This window comes from Carcharhinus amblyrhynchos, chromosome 14 (genome assembly GCF_965287045.1).
Source record: "Carcharhinus amblyrhynchos chromosome 14, sCarAmb.v2.hapA, whole genome shotgun sequence".
Lineage (NCBI taxonomy): Eukaryota > Metazoa > Chordata > Chondrichthyes > Carcharhiniformes > Carcharhinidae > Carcharhinus > Carcharhinus amblyrhynchos.
In genome coordinates this window covers 30,687,417-30,707,071 of record NC_137337.1, presented here as the reverse complement: position 1 = coordinate 30,707,071, position 19,655 = coordinate 30,687,417, and the positions used below count along the sequence as shown (strand labels likewise).

The 19,655-nt window shown below is 44.0% G+C and overlaps 1 protein-coding gene across 1 annotated transcript in view; it reads right to left on the bottom strand.

Annotated features, from left to right (window-relative positions):
- Positions 1-1,415: 1,415 nt before the first annotated feature.
- amn (amnion associated transmembrane protein) overlaps positions 1,416-19,655 on the bottom strand; it is a 36,117-nt gene continuing 17,877 nt past the window's right edge. The window contains exons 7-12 of the mRNA XM_080202546.1: positions 18,826-18,934; positions 16,254-16,336; positions 13,808-13,991; positions 11,563-11,722; positions 9,264-9,381; positions 1,416-3,408 (exon numbers count right to left, since the gene is read on the bottom strand). Coding sequence (XP_080058672.1) covers positions 3,295-3,408; positions 9,264-9,381; positions 11,563-11,722; positions 13,808-13,991; positions 16,254-16,336; positions 18,826-18,934 — 768 coding nt within the window. The 3' untranslated portion in view covers positions 1,416-3,294. The remainder of the gene's footprint in view (positions 3,409-9,263; positions 9,382-11,562; positions 11,723-13,807; positions 13,992-16,253; positions 16,337-18,825; positions 18,935-19,655) is intronic.

Below are 19,655 nucleotides of genomic sequence, written 5' to 3'. Positions count from 1 at the left end.
TTGAGGCCCCAACTGGGTAATTAATATCCAGCAGGATTTAACTGATGGCAGGAGTGACCCATGCCAAGCAGTCAGCCTGGCAAGTATTTCTGTGCAGACTGGTGGCACGTGTTGTGCTCCTATCTTAACAGGCCCTCTGGGCTCATTGGAGAATCTCAGCGAAGGTGTTCCTCCCCTGCAAATTCCCTCCCCTCTACCTCTCAAAAATTGACCCTCATCACCTTCAATGGCACTTGTTAGCCTGGTATCCAGAAAGCTCACTTCGAATGCAGTCCAGCGCTAAATGCCATATTGCCGCACTGCAGTACCATCTGTGGCCACTCCTTTCTGTGGCACTGTTGGTCCTAAAGATCTGCTGGCTTCTGATTGGCCAGCAAATCTCTGAGCTGGATCTTCCTGTCCCTACATGGCAGAAAGCCAGCCTCCAATCTATCAGTGACAAATCAGACTTTTTAACCAGAATGTTATGGGGGAGGCAGGGATTCCATAAAATCCAGAGTTCGATCATACAGGATGTTTTTTTTACAGATTTCTTTCCCTAAAGAGCATTAGTGAACCAGATGGGTTTTTTTGACCATCAACAAAGATCCTATGGTAATGAGTAGGTTCTTAATTCCAGATATTTTTTAAAACAGCCCTTGTGGACTGCAGAGACTAAATTCAAAGGGAACTATCAGAGGCCTTCTACATTTCAACTGGAGCCTATTTGTCTGCTAGGACAAAGGACTGCATAACCTCCCTTTAAGACTTTATGGTTGGAATATGAGCAATCTCAGGGACCCAGACAATGGAGTGCATACCCTTTGTCAAAGCCAGAGAGGTGGGTGTAATGTGACATGACCCCTTAAATTGTAGAACCAGTAATATTGCCTTGTGGAGCTGCAAAGCTCAGGCTGCCATCTTTCCATCTACCCAACATCACAGATTTGATTGCCTGGCTGCCACCTAAGATGTGTGGTTCTCAGGTTAAACTGGAAATGGGGAGGCAATGGTCTCATGGCATTATTACTAGACTATTAATTCAGCTAATGTTCTGACAACCCGGGTTTGAATCCTGCCACAGCAGATGGCAGAATTTGAATTTTGAAAAAAGATGATGACCATGAGACCATTGCCAATTGTCAGGAAAACCCATCTGGTTCACTAATGTCCTTTAGGGAAGGAAATCTGCCATCCTTACCTGATCTGGCCCACGTGACTCCAGGACCACAGCAATGTGGTAGACTTTCAACTGCCTCCAAGGGCAATTAGGGGTGGACAATAAATGCAGGCCAGCCAGCAGCGCCCGTGTCCCACGAGTGAATAGAAGAAAATCCTCCAATGCCAGAATAGTATTATGTAACAACAGTTGTCTTGCTTATCCTGTGGCCTATAAACCTATGTACATTTGCCATCTCATTAATGTTGAAGTTTGTGGGAGATGTTAAATTCCTATATTGCTCTAAGATCCAAGAGAGAATTTTGACTCAAAAGTATTTTGGTGGGACTAAAATTACCTGCCAAGTTTCACAAGAAAGTTGTCAAGGCCAACATTTCAAAACAGGAACACTTTGATCCACATGTTTATTGAGAATTTTCCCTCAAAGTAAATGGTTTATATTGAAAAGCATTTAAAGAGGATGGGACTCACTAACTCTAGACACCACTTCAGCAGAATGGCAGTGTTTAATACACAAGTCACCAGCTATGAATCTTACGGCTTATGTGATGACTGTGTCTAATGGAATGGGGGTTGGGAGCTTTTTAACATGAAGATGGTGGTGTACAGCAGTTACAGTTTTTAACTGAGCAAAGATAGAGGCTGGAATGCTCCGATTTTGTTCACCCTGCCATCACTGCCCAGCAAGACTGGAGAAATTGGTGCCCAGCCAAAACTCCAGTCACGGCAGCGGGACTGAAGAATCCCAGCCATGGATGAGGTCGGAGAATTCCAGCCATATCTGGAACTTTTACAATCTTCTGTCAGTAGTGTTTAAAAACAGGATCACGAACTTATAAAATGACTCATGGAAGGGAAAATATCTTTTACAAAAGCTCTTATTAGATATTAACCATGATTTTATTTTAATGATTTCCTGAAAACATCAGTTCCAAATAATGGGGGGAGTTTTCCTGTCCCACCCACAAACTTTGGGAGGCAGACAGACCATGTTGACCTCGGGCGGGGTTTTGCCAGTTTAGGGGTGAGTGTAGATAGGAAATCCTGCCCATTGTTTATACTATACCGAAAAGAAACAACACAAAGGACAAACATAGGACAAGTCATAAAATAATTACCTTGTTATCTGTACAGATCCACCTCTCTGACCATTGGCCAGTGACTGTGCACTGGTATCCGTTTATGATCTCCTATCTACTTGTTTCAGGGTTTTATATGTCAGGTAGTTGTCCACGTTTGATAACATATACAGCAAATAATCAGGCATTACGAAGGCAAAGCTGAGTGGTCTGTTCATGGTTCAAAGTAAGACCCACACTGCATAGCCTGAAAATTAGCCTGGATTGATAAGAGACAGCGATTGGGTTATAAAAGTTTGATGTTCTCTGTAAAAGGGAATAGTCTGTCTCTGTTAGGTTGGCAATTCAATCATATCAGAAGCTGCATATGGACCAAGTCTGACCAGCTCAAGTATTAAATTCTGCTAGCTGGCACTTAATCCTGATAATCCAGGTTCAGATGCGGAGGATTCATTATAGAGATTGGAGGATAAATGAAGTGTTAACCCAGTTTCGCTACCTATCAAAAAAAATTCTTTCATCTCTTTTGCTGTTCTTTCATTTCTTTGTCTTTTCAGTTAGTACCTCATTCTGGTTATGAATTTTGCCCTCCCCATTCTCTTTCACTCTAATTATTTTTCTCTTAATTCAGTGTAAAATTTAATTAAGCGCATTGGTGAGTAAGACAGGAAGAGAATATTGTGTAACAGGCAGCAAGGAAATGACATGCTGCACATTCACAAAATTATTTTCTTGGCACTGGGAAGATTTGGTTTGTAAAAGACAGTTGCTTAGCTGAATAACATCTGTAGATTGAAAAGTAAAAGCATACGTTATCACATATTCAAAATCTATTGAAAAGAACACACCTTTATGTAGCCACTGAATTTACAGACTGCCCTCAGTGCTGTCTGAGAAAACTTTAATTCGGCCAGGTTTGAAAATGAAATGAATAACTATTTCTCTACAATGGTGATTAACAAGCAATTTTTCTTCCTGTGATTTGTCTGTGAAGGGGCAAATTACTTCATGCAAGTTCAACTGGTTTTCAGAGTATTAAAACTGAACATACAAGTTTTAACGATGTCTGTCGTTGAAATCCTGTTCGAAGGATGGATTAACAAAATTGGTCCCAGACTGATCTGTGACAGTGCCTATTGAATTTTCTCCAGAGTAGAGGCCATTAGAATCCTACAAGAGAAATAGAGGTTAGTCTGAATCCAGATATCCACATACATGTTGGCTCCTGATTAAACTTTGACAAGTCTCTTTTTAACAATGGTACAGAATCTGTCTCAGATGATTACAGATTGTACTTTTGACCTTGTCACAGGTTATTGGGGTTACCTTCTACTTACTTTTGTTCAGCTGGTTTCAGAACTTATTCATGTAGTCTTCCACATTAACAAAATGAAAAGCCAGTGTCAATTGAGTTTATCTCATAATGCAGGTTAAATACAGAGCAGACTGAGCTCCTCTGATCTTGCACTGTGCTGGAGTCTTTGGCAGAGAACAGGGGGAGAGACAACAACAGGTAGGATCCCGTCGCAACAAAACCAGAAAATGCTGGAAAATCTGAGCAGGTTAGACAGCAGGAGCCAATGTTATGAATCTAGATGACCCTTCGTCAGAGCTAAGAGCAAAGAGAATTGGCAGAGATTTATACTACGGTGGTGGGCAGGTGGGGGTTGGTGCTGGAATTTTATAAAGGGAATGTAAATGAGGCTGAGAAGGTGCAAAAAGTGCCCATTGAGTGATCAGAATGCGTGAGTGGCAGAACAGAGGTTAAGATGGTTAAGGGACTGCCTGAGTAATGGGGCAGTTGCTCCGAAAGTGGGGCGAGGGAGTACAGAAGGAGAGCTGGGAATGGAGTAAAAAAGTGGAAATAAGAAAGACAGATGATAAAATGGATGAATGAAATGAAATGAAATGGAATAAAATAAATGGAAATGGGGTGAAGGTGGAGGAGAGATTTCATCCTCTGAAGTTGTTGAATTCAATTTTCAGTCCAGAAGGATGTAAAGTGCGCAATTGGAAGGCGAGGTGCTGTTCCTCCAGTTTGCATTGGGGTTCGCTAGAATATTGCAAAGGGCCAAAGATGAATTCATGGACAGAACAGGGTGGTTTGTTGAAGTGGTAAGCGACAGGAAGGTTTGGGTCCTGCTTGTGAACAGACCGAAACTATTCAGCAAAGTGGTCACCCAGTCTGGGTTTGGTGCCTCCAATGTGCAGTAGACTGCATTGGGAGCAGCGAATGCAATAGATCAATTTGAAGGAGGTGCACGTGTATCGCTGCTTCACCTGAAAGGGGTATTTAGGACCTGCAATGATGAGCAGAGAGGAGGTAAGGGGGCAGGTGTTACACCTTCTACAATTGCATGGGAAGGTGCCACAGGCAGGGGGTGAGGTATTGCATATGATGGAGGAGTGGGTCAGGGTGTCCCAGAGAGAACAGTCCCTGTGGAATGCCGTTGGGGGAGAGGTGAGGGGAAGATGTGTTGAGTGGTGGCATAATGCAGGAGTTGGCGGAAATGGTGAAAGACAATCCTTTGAATGCAGAGACTGATGGAGTGAAAAATGAGGACCATGGGGACCTATCCTGGTTCTGGGATGGAGGGGAGGGGGGGCTGAGGGCATCAGTCTGGGGAATGGGTTGGACACGGTCGAGAGCCCTGTCAACCAAGTGGGTGGGAAACAATGATTGAGGAAGAAAGAAGACATATTGGCAGCGGTATTTTGGTAAGTGGCATCATCAGAACAGATGCAGCAGAAGTGAAGGAACTGAGAGAATAGGATGGAGTCCTTACAGGATGTGGGGTGTGAAGAGCTGTAGTTAAGGTAGTTGTGGGAGTCAGTGGGCTTATTATGGATACTAGCGGGCAGTTTATGATCAGAAATGGAGACAGAGAAGTCGAGGAAGGGAAGAAAAGTGTGAAGGTGATAGAGCTGTGGAAATTGGAAGCAAAATTGATAAAGTTTTCCAAGTCCAGGCAAGAGCAGGAAGAGGCACTGAAATAGTCTTTGATGTTCCGATAATGGAGTTGTGGGAGGGGCCAGAGTAGGACTGGAACAGGGAATGCTCCACACAACCCATAAAGAGACAAGCCTAACTGGGACCCATGTAGGTGCCCAGAGCCACACCTTTGACTTGGAGTGTATACAGTTGCATTTTGGTTCTGACCTTTATTGCAAAGGGATTGAGCTTTGGAGAGACCACACCTGAAGTACTGTGCGCTGTTTGGTGTCTATATCTACATCCTTGCCTTGGAGGAGACACAGTAAAGGCGGATTGGTCCATGTATTGAAAGGTCCTGTGATGACAGGCTAAATAAATTTGGCATTACTCTCTAGAGTTTTGAAATATGAGAACTCATCTCATTAAAACCCCCTAGATTTTGAAGGAGTGTGTCAGGGTAAAGGCTGAAAGGGTGTTTTTCTTCGCTGGGAAATATAGAACACGGGGCACACTCTCAGGATAAGGGGCCCATCATTTAGGATTCGGATGAGGGGAAGTTTCTTCACTCAAGGAATTGTGAATCTTTAGAATTCTCTACCCCAAAATGCTGTCAACGCCTCATTACTGAATAAGGCCGAGGCAGACAGATTTTTGGCCTGTTGTGAGGAATCGAAGAATTATGGAGGATCTGAGGCAGGAGATCAGCAATGATTATATTAAATGAGGGAGCAGAGTCAATGGACTGCATGATTTAATTTATGATGTGGGTATGCCGGCGTTGGACTGGTGTAAACACAGTAAAAAGTCAGACAACACCAGGTTTTAGTCCAACCTATTTATTTGATAATATACTCGCAAGCTTTCGGGTTAGCCCCGACCTGACGAAGGGGCTAACCCGAAAGCTTGCGAGTATATTATCAAATAAATAGGTTGGACTAAAACCTGGTGTTGTCAGACTTTTTACTGATTTAATTTAGTCAGATATTTAATTTTGTAAATATTCACTAATTTTGTGGTGGTGAAAAAGAAGAAAAACTAGATTATTTCTAGTTTTCTTAAGTTTAAGGTCATTTATTATTGTCACAAGTTGGCTTACATTAACACTGCAATGAAGTTACTGTGAAAATCCCCTAGTTGCCACACTCAGGCGCCAGTTCTGGTACATTGAGGGAGAATTTAGCGTGGCCAATGCATCTAACCAGCATGCCTTTTAGATTGAGAGAGGAAAGCCTCATGGTAGGCTGGTAGAAAAGGTTAAGGCGCATGGGATACGAGGTCAGGTAGCTAGGTGGATTGAGAACTGGCTGGGTAATAGGAGACAGAGGGTAGTAGTGGAGGGGACTTTGTCCGGCTGGAGGCCAGTGACCAGTGGTGTGCCGCAGGGCTCAGTACTGGGACCTCTCCTCTTTGTAGTATACATAAATGACTTGGAAGAGAGCGTAGGTGGTGTGATCAGCAAGTTTGCTGCTGACACCAAGATGGCAGGGTTGGCGGGTACCGAAGTGGATTGTGAGGTGATACAACAGGATATAGATAGGTTGGTGCAGTGGGCAGATAGGTGGCAGATGGAATTTAATCCTGACAAATGCGAGGTGATGCATTTTGGAAGGAATAATGTAGAGAGGAGCTATGTGATTAAAGGTAGACAAATTAGGAGTATAGAAACACAGGAGGGACCTGGGAGTGCAGGTTCACAAATCCATGAAGGTTGCAACACAAGTGGAGGATGTTGTCAGGAAGGCTTATGGAATGCTAGCCTTTATAGGAAGGGGGATAGAGTTTAAAAGCTTCCGTCTAATGCTTCAGTTGTATAGAACGTTGGTTAGACCGCATTTGGAGTACTGCGTCCAGTTCTGGTCACCTTACTACCGGAAGGACGTGGAGGCTCTGGAAAGGGTGCAGAGGAGGTTTACCAGGATGTTGCCTGGCATGGAGGGGCTGGGGTACGAGGAAAGGTTGGAGAAACTGGGACTGTTCTCCTTGGAAAGACGGAGATTGAGGGGGGATATGATAGAGGTATATAAGATACTGAAGGGAATAGACAGAGTCAATAGTGAGAGACTGCTCCCTAGATTGGTAACAAATACAAGAGGACATGATTTAAGGGTGAGGGGGGAGAGATATAATTTGGATATGAGAGGAAGGTTCTTTACGCAGAGAGTTGTGGGGGTATGGAACGCGCTACCGAGTAGGGTGGTGGAGGCGGGAACGTTGGACTCGTTTAAGGTTCAGTTAGATAGGCACATGAGTGAAACGAGGATGGAGGGTTATGGTAGGGGTTATTAAATAAGGGTTAGAACCTCGGGAGAGACCAGAAAGGCAGGCTTGTGATTAACGTTTTTGTCTTTTATTCCGCAGGTGGAGGTCCACCTCGTTGTCAAACGAGGGGCATGCACACGGTGGGTCGTGCATGGGCTACTCTTGGAGGTTCCAGGAGTGGCCTAGTACTTCGTGTCGGTGTGTGTGCTTGATCCTGGACCGGTAGACGGGCGCCGCAACAGCTCGGTGACTAGCACTGCTAGCTGTGTAGATACATGAATTTGGGCCTGTGTCTGTGGGAGTTTGTGCATTCTCCCTGTGGTTGCGTGGGTTTCCTCCGGGCGCTCCGGTTTCCTCCCACACCCCAAAGATGTGCTCTTAGGCTGACTGGTTTTACCAAATTGACACTATTCTCCCCTGAATCTGGCTAAGTCAGGGGTTCTATTCGTAGACACGCAGGGTAGAATAGGTGTAGGGTGATGCGGCGGCGCGAGCTCGGTGGGCCGAAGGGCCTGTTTCCCGTGCTGGGTTGTTCTTTGTTCTTTGAAACTGGAGCACCCGGAGGAAACCCATGGACACAGGGAGAACATGATGTGGGTATGCCGGCGTTGGACTGGCGTAAACACAGTAAAAAGTCTGACAACACCAGGTTTTAGTCCAACCTATTTATTTGATAATATACTCACTAGCTTTCGGGGTTACCCCCTTCGTCAGGTGAATGGAGAGTTCTGGCCTCCGACAGAGCATATAAAGCACAGACAGTTTAGAGATTACTGATTAAAATGCGAATCCTTACACCTAACCTGCTGTTCAAGACCTGAAGTGGCTGATAATGTGAGTGCACTTGCCTGGGTTTGCAAAACCTCACTTACTGTACTGTCTGGAGACAATACACATCTCTTTAAACTGTGCTCAGTGCTCCTTCCACTCACATTATCAGCCACTTCAGGTCTTGAACAGCAGGTTAGGTGTAAGGATTCGCATTTTAATCAGTAATCTCTAAACTGTCTGTGCTTTATATGCTCTGTCTGAGGCCAGAACTCTCCATTCACCTGACGAAGGGGGTAACCCCGAAAGCTAGTGAGTATATTATCAAATAAATAGGTTGGACTAAAACCTGGTGTTGTCAGACTTTTCACAGGGAGAACATGCAGACTCTGCACAGGCAGTGACTCTAGCTGGGAATCAAACCCAGGCCTGTGAGGCAGCAATGCTAACCACTGTGCCACCGGTAAATTCTGAAGAGTACGTTTCGGAGTGGCAGTTACTGAGTGGGAGTGGGTGGGTTGGAAGCTGTTGTGGGTTTGCAGTGATCTCTGGCCCCCACCTGAATGATACACAGGTGAGAAAGTTTGAAGATTAGACGTTTGTGAGTTCAGTGCCCAGTGTAGACATGCGGGGAAACCCAGCAGCAAGCAGCTGCGAGTCCATGAAGGTACAAGATTCTTTTTTTAGAAAAAGATTTAGTCAAGAAGAGCGGCAACGCTGCTTGTCCCTTTGCCGCAGGGATGTCTGAGGTATTAATTGCCCTGGCCTTCCCTCCTCCCTCCCCCGACCACACTCATTTACTACTACACCCACCCTTTGATCTAGTTAGCTGACGGGCGGGATCCTTGCTGTGCTGGTTACTAGGTGTGGCCTCCTGCCTCACATTCTGAGAAAACTCCCTATTTTAGAAAGCAGCTTCAAACAAATGTACAAAGGATCTGTCTGCATAGCACAAACTGCGACCTTTCAGAGCTCAATTGCTTCATGTTTTGGACATTATTCGAATAACCCTCATTATTTACTGTTGTTGCTAAAAGGGAAAGGATAATTTTTAATGACTTACAGGCGACAGATGTACAGATGAATCAAACACAGGATTGCCGATCCCTCGTTCAGTTGTTTCTTCATCGTCAAATTGCATATATCTTCTAAAAATGATGACAGCTGATGGAATGTTGGCTCTGTCGATGGAAGAGACTGATAAAAAACACAAGTTGCTGCAAACTGGGGCTTTTTTATGCGCTGGTTGTACCAGACTTGCACAACCTCTGACAATCATAGGTTAAAAATGTTGGATGTTTAACACTGGAAGATTTTTTTAAAACTGGGCTTCCCCAGCTGCACCTGATGGTGGGCCCAGTCAACGTGTAGCTTTGTTGGCCAACAAACCTGACCACCCCACCTCCCCACTCCCCACCAAAGGTGGCAACAGGACATCTGCGGGAGCAGAGGTTCGATCATTCTACTGCACTCTGTTCCTCAGCCAAACATGTCACAGCTGCTGTAGTCAGGGGATATTGGTGCACTTACAATCACTGTCCCGAGAATCGAGCTGTATAAGAAGCACTGACCACACACTACCCACAAGGGAAAAGAAAATTCTCAACAAGAACTCGAAAAAGTCTGAAACCTACCACAAGTGAAATAATAATCAAAAATAAAACAGTTCCCCTCCTGTGTTACCCAGCATCTAAACCTCACAAGTTAGAATAGTGGGGAGTACAACTGAGAAATTAAAAGTTTAAAGTTTGTTTTTTAGTCGCAAGTAGGCTTACATTAACACTGCAATAAAGTTACTGTGAAAATCCCCCAGTCGCCACACTCCGGCACTTGTTCGGGTCCACCGGGGGAGAATTTATCATGACCAATTCACCTAACCAACACATCATTCAGACTGTGGGAGGAAACTGGAGCACCCGGAGGAAACCCATGCAGACACGGGGAGAACGTGCAAACTCCAGACAGACAGTGACCCAAGCCAGGAATCGAATCTGGGTCCCTGGAGCTGTATGGCAGCAATGCTAATCACTGTGCAATCATGCCACTGAAAAAAAGATATGAAATAACTTTGTGGTGGGAACTGTTTCACCCCTTTACCACCACCTGTCTCCTCCTCCTCCTCCTCCTCTCTCCCCACCCCCCACCACCACCACCACTACCACCACTCCATGAGTTACCAGCCACCATACTGAAACCCTATTAAATTTCAGAGTTACTTTTCTGGTTTGATCTGCCCAACTTTTCAATTTTTTTTAGATCCTCTATTTAACATCAATCTAATTTTTTAAATGCTTAAGTCATTTGTATAAATTGTTCAAAAATAGTTGCAGCACCATTTAAACAACGCAGGCTGCACCCTATTAAGCTGCAGAGTGACTCATCCCCAGATCCTGGGTATATCCAACACGCTCTCTGATTCAAATTTGAAAAGATTCTTTCTGTGCATTGCTTCCAATTTAAGTATCATTACTAGATACAGGAGAAGCACTGGACAGAATAGATCCTATTGCTAAAGCAAATCAGCACTTTTAAACCTTGTCCTATAAACAAAGAGATTGAAAATAATCCTGATTAAGACCCTTATGTTTTGACGTTTCCATATTTATTGGCTCTGCATGCCAACACACTTAGCACCATCAAGGGGTCCAATGGCAGAAGAAGAATTCATGGACAATGAGTGGTGGACCCATCTAAAGAGGAGCTAGCATGGATTAATTGTACAAGCTGAATTTTCACATCTCCCACTGAGCATCTATAACCATCTTAATTCAGGGATACACACAGAACCTACTCTCCCCTGTGGTACCATTAGGAATCACTGTTTAAACAAATATATATAATTGACTCTCAACAGAAATCACAGAATTCCTACTGTGTAGGAGAGGCCATTCAGCCCATTGAGTCGCTGGCAGAGTAACTAACCCAGGCCCCACCCTGACCCCACACATCTCCCATGGCCAATCCACTTCACTTGCACATCTTTGGACTGCGGGAGGAAACCAGAGTACCTGGAGGAAACCCACACAGACATGGGGAGAATGTGCAAACTCCACACAGACAGTGATCCAAGCTGAGAATTGAACCCAGGTTCCTGGCACTGTGAGGCAGCAGTGCTAACCACTGTGCCACTGTTCTGTGGAACAACAAAACACCAATACAGATCCCTGACTTTTCCTGCTGGTTTGGCCACCTCTGATTGGCTCACACGGATAGGGGGTTTACATATTACCCCAAAGATGGTGATAATTATCAGAATTCTTTGCAACTTTTGCGGTCCATCCATCTGCATTCCTTCTTACCATATTTTTCTTTCTGGATTCAAACTGAAATGTCTGCTAATCCCTTAAGAAATTTAATTTCACCTAATTCTTCCTGAAACAATGAGGCAAGTGAGCTTTCCAATTAACAGCACGGCGATGAGAACACCAGCCACAATCCCGACAACCCATCCTGCATTCATGTTTCCTCCATCCTGCTCTTCGCTTTTCTCCAGCCAAGCATTTGTGATTCCAAACACGTGGCCTAGAATCAAACAGAACACAGGCAGATAGCTGAAGGCTATTAGCTCAAAACGCTATTGTGCTCCAAATATAGTGTTCCCTTTTTTTAACTATGAGCTCCAGTAACACTTTGGGATTTTACAATCTTTTTTGTAAACAGCAATGATTCAGAAGAATAAAAAAAATCTTTCCTGAAGGCATGAAGTATTCAGGCTAGTTAAAAGAAAAAGGAGGATGTTAGATTAGGCAGGTGGGGGTAACAATGTGCAATTAATCTGTGTTTGTTCGTAACAGTAAGAAGTCTCACAACACCAGGTCAAAGTCCAACAGGTTTATTTGGAATCACGAGCTTTCAGAGCGTTGCTCCTTCTCTTGATCTTTATGTATTGACATTTCCATGTTTATTGGCTCTGTGTGCCACATACTCAGCACCGTCAAGGTGTCCAATGGCAGAAAGAGGGTTCAAGGACAATGAGTGGTGGACATGTCTAGAGAGGAGCTAGACTGGACTTTAACCTGGTGTTGTGAGACTTCTTACTGTGCCCACCTCAGTCCAATGTCAGCATCACCACCTCATACTCGTTACAAAGCACACAAGCCTTGATTTAAATGATGTGCTATACAGTACTGAGCATGCTGCTGAATGGCTCCAAACTTCAGCAAGGCAACTGAGCTCAGGTGAGGCTGGTACCATTTAAAGGTAGCCCGGACTATTTAAAGGCAGCTTTCACCTCTTAAATATGAGGCGTATTCTGGCTGGGGAGGATTTTGGAGCTGATTCAAGAAGGGCCTCTGAGTAGGAAGAGGAGTGTAAATGGTACAACAGACTAGGAAATGTGCTCCAATGTTTTCTGCTGCCATTCTGGAGGTCTCAGTACAGGAGGTGTAGAGGAGGAGAGGGGTCCCACTCCCTCACAAACTCCTCCAGACAGACACCATGAAGACAATGGTAGCAGATAGCCACTGTGACAAATGCCAGCAAACTAGCTTCAAAGATCTGGATGTAAAACCGCAGAAGGTTTAATGTTCTCTCCCAAGGTCAGGATGAGTGAATGCATCTTTACATTCCATATCTGTCTTTGCTTACTACACACTGAAGATGTTTTCTGTGTGAATGGGTAGCAATGAGCAACACTTTAACTAGATTTTTAGCGGTTTTGTTTTCAAAGTCCACTTCAAAGTATTCCCATCGCAATCACATGACTCCTGAAAACTACATGGTGACTACGAAGGATACAGGGGACACGGCGGAATGGAGGGTGCAGGAGACATGGAGGAAAAAGGCAGGATGGAGGAACAGGAGACATAGAGGGGCATGGGGGATGGAAGATACAGGAGTACAGGAGAGATGGAGGGACATCAGGGATAGAGGATACAGGAGACATAGAGGCACATGGGGCAAGGAGGATACAGGAGACATGGAGGGAAAAGGCAAATGGAGCAACAGGAGACATAGAAGGACATGGGGGTTGGAGGATACAGGAGACATGGAGAGACACGGGGGGATGGAGGGGAGTAAGAGAGGCATGGAAAATGATGCAGAGAAATCATAACTCAGCTAATGGGTTCAATCCTAATACCAGCCAATCTTGGCACTCATATTCATCCAACACTGTCTCTGGAGTCTCGAAAACGGACGTCTCCCACCAGCCCTCTGCCCCACCCCCACCATCAGTCCTTTTCCCCACCCCCACCACCAGCTCTCCTCCCCACTGTCACCCCACACCCCCACCAACCCTTCTCCCCACCACTCAACCCCCCCCTACTACCAGCCCTCCTCCCCACCCCAGTCCCTCACCAGCCCTCCTCCTCATCCCAACCACCAGCCCTCCTCTCTGCCTTCAGCTCCCCCATCAGCCCTCCTCCCCACCTCTGACTACCACAACCCACCCACCACCCTTCTCCCCCACCCCCAGCCCCTCCTCCCCACCCACCACCAGCTTAATATTCCCAGCATTTTCTGTTTTATTTTGACAGTTTGTTATCAGAAAGGTACAAATATCCAATCCAGATCTTAAACAGTACATTCATTGTCTTGAACCACCTGCTTAGATGATAGGGCTCACTGGTATGATTTTATCAATTACATCAAAACAAATATCGTTACCTTGGGAAGTGATATCCTCCATAATCTCCTGTGCCAGTGCAGCTGCAAGTGTTCCCGGTGCTAACTCAACCTTATCAATTAAAACAATCTGAATACAGGGAACGGCATCAATTGGGATGATTTTCTTTGAAGACTGTTTTTTGGAAACTTTTGTCACCGACATCTGTACACCTTTATATTTCGTCTGGTAAAGTGAAAATAAACCTTCAGCCACACTGACTAACAGACAAACATTGAAATATTCAGGAAGTTCAAAGGTATGCAGGTTGGGTGGACTGACCATGGTAAATTACCCCATCGTGTCCCAAGATGTGTAGGTTAGATAGATTAGCCAATGTGTGGGGGTTAAGGAGATAGGGTGGGAGAGAGGACCTGGCTAAGATGCTCTGTCAGAGAGTGAATATAGACTTGATGGGCTGAATGGCCTCTTCTGCACTGTAGGGATTCTATTCTAAGCAACGTTATCATTTTGTAAGATGTACAGACCTACCACAGAGAGCAGCTGAGGACGAGCATTAGTGGAAACAAATCCATTTCTACTCATAGTCATGATATCAAAATGAGCATTTGATGAAACACAAATTGATCCTCTCTTTGCAGTTTCAGCTCTAAACATATATCCCTGTAAGCCCAGCATTCTAAAGAATTATGACCACCATTTTTCCGACTTTCTTTTTATTTATGGCCATGTTTAAATGTTAATCCACAATCACAATGCCAACTGGTTTGGAGGAGTTCCGTAGGCTAAGAACAGTTCAGTTGCCATTAGGAGATTTACAATATTTACCATACTGCTTGTCACCAGCAATTCACAAGCTAAACATTAGAAACCAGTCAGGCTCTAGAATCCTATTGGAGAGATATCTACTTCAGAAGAAAGTCCAGGACAATGGGTGGAATTTTACCATTCCATTGCGGCAGGACTGGAAAATGCAATGAGACATTCAAATGTCCATAGGCTTTGGCAGGACTGGAAAATCCCTCACCATGAGGGGCAGTAAAAATTCCACCCAATATCTTTATAGCAGCTTACAGCCATTAGGGTGGAATCTCAGAGTATCCAAGTAGCATAGCAGGGAAAGCATGAAATTTTTGTGCATTATCAGCGTTTGGCATCATTTGCCTTCTGAACCAGGACATAACGTCAGGGCAGGACAGTGGTTAGCACTGCTGCCTCACAGCACCAGGGATGCAGATTCAATTCCTGCCTTGGGTGACTGCCTGTGTGGAAGTTGCACATTCTACCTGTGTCTGTGTGGGTTTCCTTTGGGTGCTCTGGTTTGCTCCCACACTTCAAAGATGTGCAGATTACACGGATTGGCCATGCTAAATTGCCCCTTTGTGTCCCAAGATGTGTAGGCTAGAGGAATTAGCAGGAAAAATACCTGGGGCTACGGAGATAAAGTGGAATGTGAGTCTGAGTAAAATGCTCTATCAGAGAGTGGGTGCAGACTCGATGGGCAAAATGGCCTCCTGCTGCTCTGTAGGATTCTATGATTTAGCACATGTTAAATTAATGTCAAAATTTTTCAGCCATTTTAAAAATAATCTTTTTAAAAGTTTATTCTGAGTATTTCAGTGTTTATCTTCACCCATGTGTATGCTTTAATCCTTATGTTGCACTATGTAAAGCAAAAGTAATTTGATTGTTGATTTTTACATTTTCTGACTGTCTGTCTGTGAGAATTCCTCAGTGCCGCATGGATAACTTGAGGATGTCACTGCAGCTCAACACTGAAAACACACATTAAACCATCCAATTTCACAGCATTAAATTTCTCATCACGCATAACGCTCAGTGCAGCTGGCTTTGAATGACCTTGCTTCAAAGCTGACCATAAAATACTAGTCCCTTTGTGGTTAAAGATGCTAGCTGGTGTGTCATTGACCGACAAGGATAAGGAAGGTCCAGGTTTGAATCTTAGTCTGTGCTGAAGCAGTGGTAGAAGAATTATAATTAATATAGATGCCGCTAGACCAGGGAGAGGAACATCAGCCATAATTTCCTCCCCTGCTTGTTGTGTGAATATTGAGTGAGGGTAGAATCAGACTTGACTGCCATTTGTTCCATTGTTCCAACAGATATCTATTACTCAAACTTACATGTAAAGAAAAGCACTTGGGACAATAGTGTCTGGGGAAGGGTGCTTTCAGGACAGGAAAGAAGATTACCTGGCCTTAAGAGTTAAACTTCATTGGGCACCTACAAGGAAATAATAACCTTGATACTTAAAACAATCTGGGACAAATGGAATATTGTAAAACATGGTTCTGTAATAATAATGAATATTGATGTATGAACCCTTGTTGTTACGGCTGCTGCATAGGGTTGAGAGAAAGGCAGCAGAACAAAAACTAAAGTTAGAAGATTACTTAATGATTCCTGACTAGTTCTATTTCTTTATGAAGAAGAAATGAAATACTGTGAGAATTGGAGACAACATACCAAGCCAAGAAATGAGTCAGTGAGTTGCGCCCGGTATGATTCCAGATCGAACGCCGGACCATATTCTAAATAAATAATAGCACCTAGAATCCAAGATGACAACAATAATTTGTTACTGATTTAGCCTTCTGAAAAAGTCAATCCTGCAGAATTACATAATTATATCACTTAACCTGTAATTGGTTTGTGATAATATAGCTGCCTCCTGCAGAGACAACATAATAGTTTACACATTATGTTAACAGTGATTTTAGACTTGCACTCACTAGCTCCTTGTTATACTTCAGTCTGAAGACACTGGTACTCAATTTGGGTAGTGCAAATCAAGTTGGGGGAATCCATTGATTCCAGAGAGAAGAGAAGCAAGAATCCACCCAGAAGTGTCAGTTCTGGGCAAGCCTCCAGATTCAGATTATATTCACACAGGAATCATGGCATTACTAGGAAGCAAAACCAATTCACATCGGTATTAGTGTTGTTCTGTAAATACATTCTTAAAATTCACTGGCCTGCCAAGTTTCTATGTGTATTGTGTTGTATGGAAATCACTGAACATAAATTGCCCCTTACTGGCAGCCTTGGTTCAGTGGTAGGAACCTTGCCTCTGAGTCAGAAGGGTCACTGTCTGTGCAGAGGTTGCACGTTCTACCCGTGTCAGTGTGGGGTTCCTCCAGGTGCTCTGATTTCCTCCCACAATGAAAGACATGCTAGTTAGGTGGATTGGCCATGTTAAATTCTCGCTCAGTGTACCCGAACAGGCACCGGAGTGTGACAACTAGTGTGGATTTTTACAATAACTTAATTGCAGTGTCAATGTAAGCCTAGTTGTGACTAATAAGTAAACTTTAAACTTTTACTTCCTGATTGAAACCCTCTCCAGGATTTGAATATATAATTTTGGCTGATTGCTCAATGAATACTGAGCGATTGCTGTACTTTTGAAGATGCAATTCTTTGGAAGGGATGTCAAACTAAGAACTTTCTGCCCTGGGTAAAAGATGTCATAACTCTAGTCAAAAAGCAGGAAGTCACTAATATCCTGAACAATATTTCTCCCTCGACCAATATGAATAAAACAAAGTCAGCTGGTTACTTACCTCATTACTTCTTGTGGGACTTGACATGCACTAATTTGTTGCTGCTGTTCCCAACTTTACAACTTCAAAAATTGCCTTTTTTAAATATATTTATTCATAGGACATGGGCATCGCTGGGTGGCCAGCATTTATTGCCCATCTCTAAGTTTCATTTGAGATAATGTGGAAGATGTTATACGAGCGCAAGTTCATTTGTTTTTGTTCATTTTGGATACCGACCCTAATCTTTACTGGGTATGTTGATTTAAATGTCCATTCACGCCCTTACTAGACATGGACATCAGATACGAGAATCATGAATATGCTTCGACCCTTTTCGAAAATGAACTCTTTTCTTTCAGTGTGGATGCTAATCATTGAATTGAATGCACAAATTGGATATGGTCATACAGGAAGGAACCAATCACTTGAGAAAGCAGATTAATTTTGATATCCTATATGGATTGAAGTTGATTTTTTTTTGATTTTCTCCCTACCATATTGGTTTGGGTTATTATCTACTTTTCACCTCTTCCAGAAGAGGGAGATGATGCAGCTTTGACTAGGACAGACAGCGTGGATGGCACAGTTGCGCAGTGATTAGCTCTGCTACCTCACAGGGACCTGGGTTCAATTCCAGCAAGAATCCCACAAGCTTTCGGATATGGTGTTCCTTCGTCAGGTGTGTGGAAGGCATCTCTACATCATTACTTCAATTCCAGCCTCAGATGACTGTGTGTGTGGCGTTCTCCCCATGTTTGCATGGGTTTCCTCAAAAGATGTGCAGATTAGGTGAATTGGTTGGCTAAATTGCCCCTTAGTGTCAGGGGGATTAGCAAGGTAAATACATGGGGTTATGGAGATAGACCCTGGTTGGGAATGTTGTTGGCGCAGTTTCAATAGGCTGAATGGCCTCTTTCTGCAGTGTTGGGATTCTATGACTCTAAATATATTGTAACATACAAGGTTTCAACATGATAGTTTACAATTATGATACATAAACTGGATGGACCACAGTCTTAATCTGTTGTCATTGTTGGTATGTTGTATTCAATTTATCATTGGTATTTACTAAAACCATGCTGGGAAAGGGCTTTTTAGATTTTAGTCTTTATTCAAGAGTTTATAGTGACAAACAAGCATCAAGTTTAGACTAATTTTGGGCCCAATCCTCCTGCTGTTCCTAATTTGGCATTAAATTTGTAGTCTACTCAGGTGGCTGTTGTGGGAAATAAAAAGTCATCATTGTAATTCACACTTGGTTGCTTTCCTTAAGTATATGCTGAGAGATAGTAATTTTACTCAGAATGTAACTGTCCAAGGCTGACAGGTGAAGGCTGTGCACTGAAAAATGTCCCATTCTTGTAATACAAATATCCTTCACCTTAATGAACACAGAATTCACGTAAATCAGTTAAATGTGTGTCAGAGATCTAAACAAAATCAAAGTAGATCACATTTGAAGATAAATTAAGTGTAACATGAGAAACACTCACCACATATTTTACAGCAATGTCCTTGAGGCTCCAATGGGTTTGTACAAAGAAGCCCTGGGCAAAGTCTTCCTGATCTTTGATGCAAATTAGAGCAAATCCTTCTGTGATTCTGCAAATAAAACATGAGTTATAGAAGTATAGGAGAGGTGACCTTGAGCCCATGCTCGCTGTGAATGCTGGCAGAGGCTCAGAATCCAGAAATCCCAGATCTTGCTGGCAAGTTCAAGATTTCAGATATTCCCAGCCCCTCACTAGCAAGATCATCAGGATATCATGAACCCGTTTTACATGAATTTGAATACATCCAAATGTTATTAACCCACCAGCTGCATATTGACACCGCGCTGACGTGATGTCATATCGGCGCCATTTACACAGATGTGAACCTGTCGTGGGGGTCTCCCCGGGGGCACAAAGGGAAGTATAACTCCTGTGGGGAGAGGGACATATCCAGACAGTGCCCTGCCAATACCCCCCGCACTGCCCCTTGGCACAGATTGGCACTGGCATGTTGACACCATGCCTATGCCAACCTGACAGTGCCAACCTGTGCCAAGGGGCAGCCCCCATTGGGGGCCTCATTGGGGGGGTGGGGGGGTGGGATTCAGCCCAGGGTGGACAGAGGAGCTGGGAATGCCAGCAATGTCTGTTTGGGAGGGGTGGAGGGCTGATGGGTGGGGGGAAAGGGACTGAGAATTGGCTGGGGGGTAGAGAAGTGCGGACTCTAATCAGGGGTTGGGAGAGGAGCCTTTGAGAGCTCACGGTGGGCTGAGGGGAGGGGAGAACAGGTTTACTTGGGTTATGATCAGGGGACCCTTTAAAGATGGCGC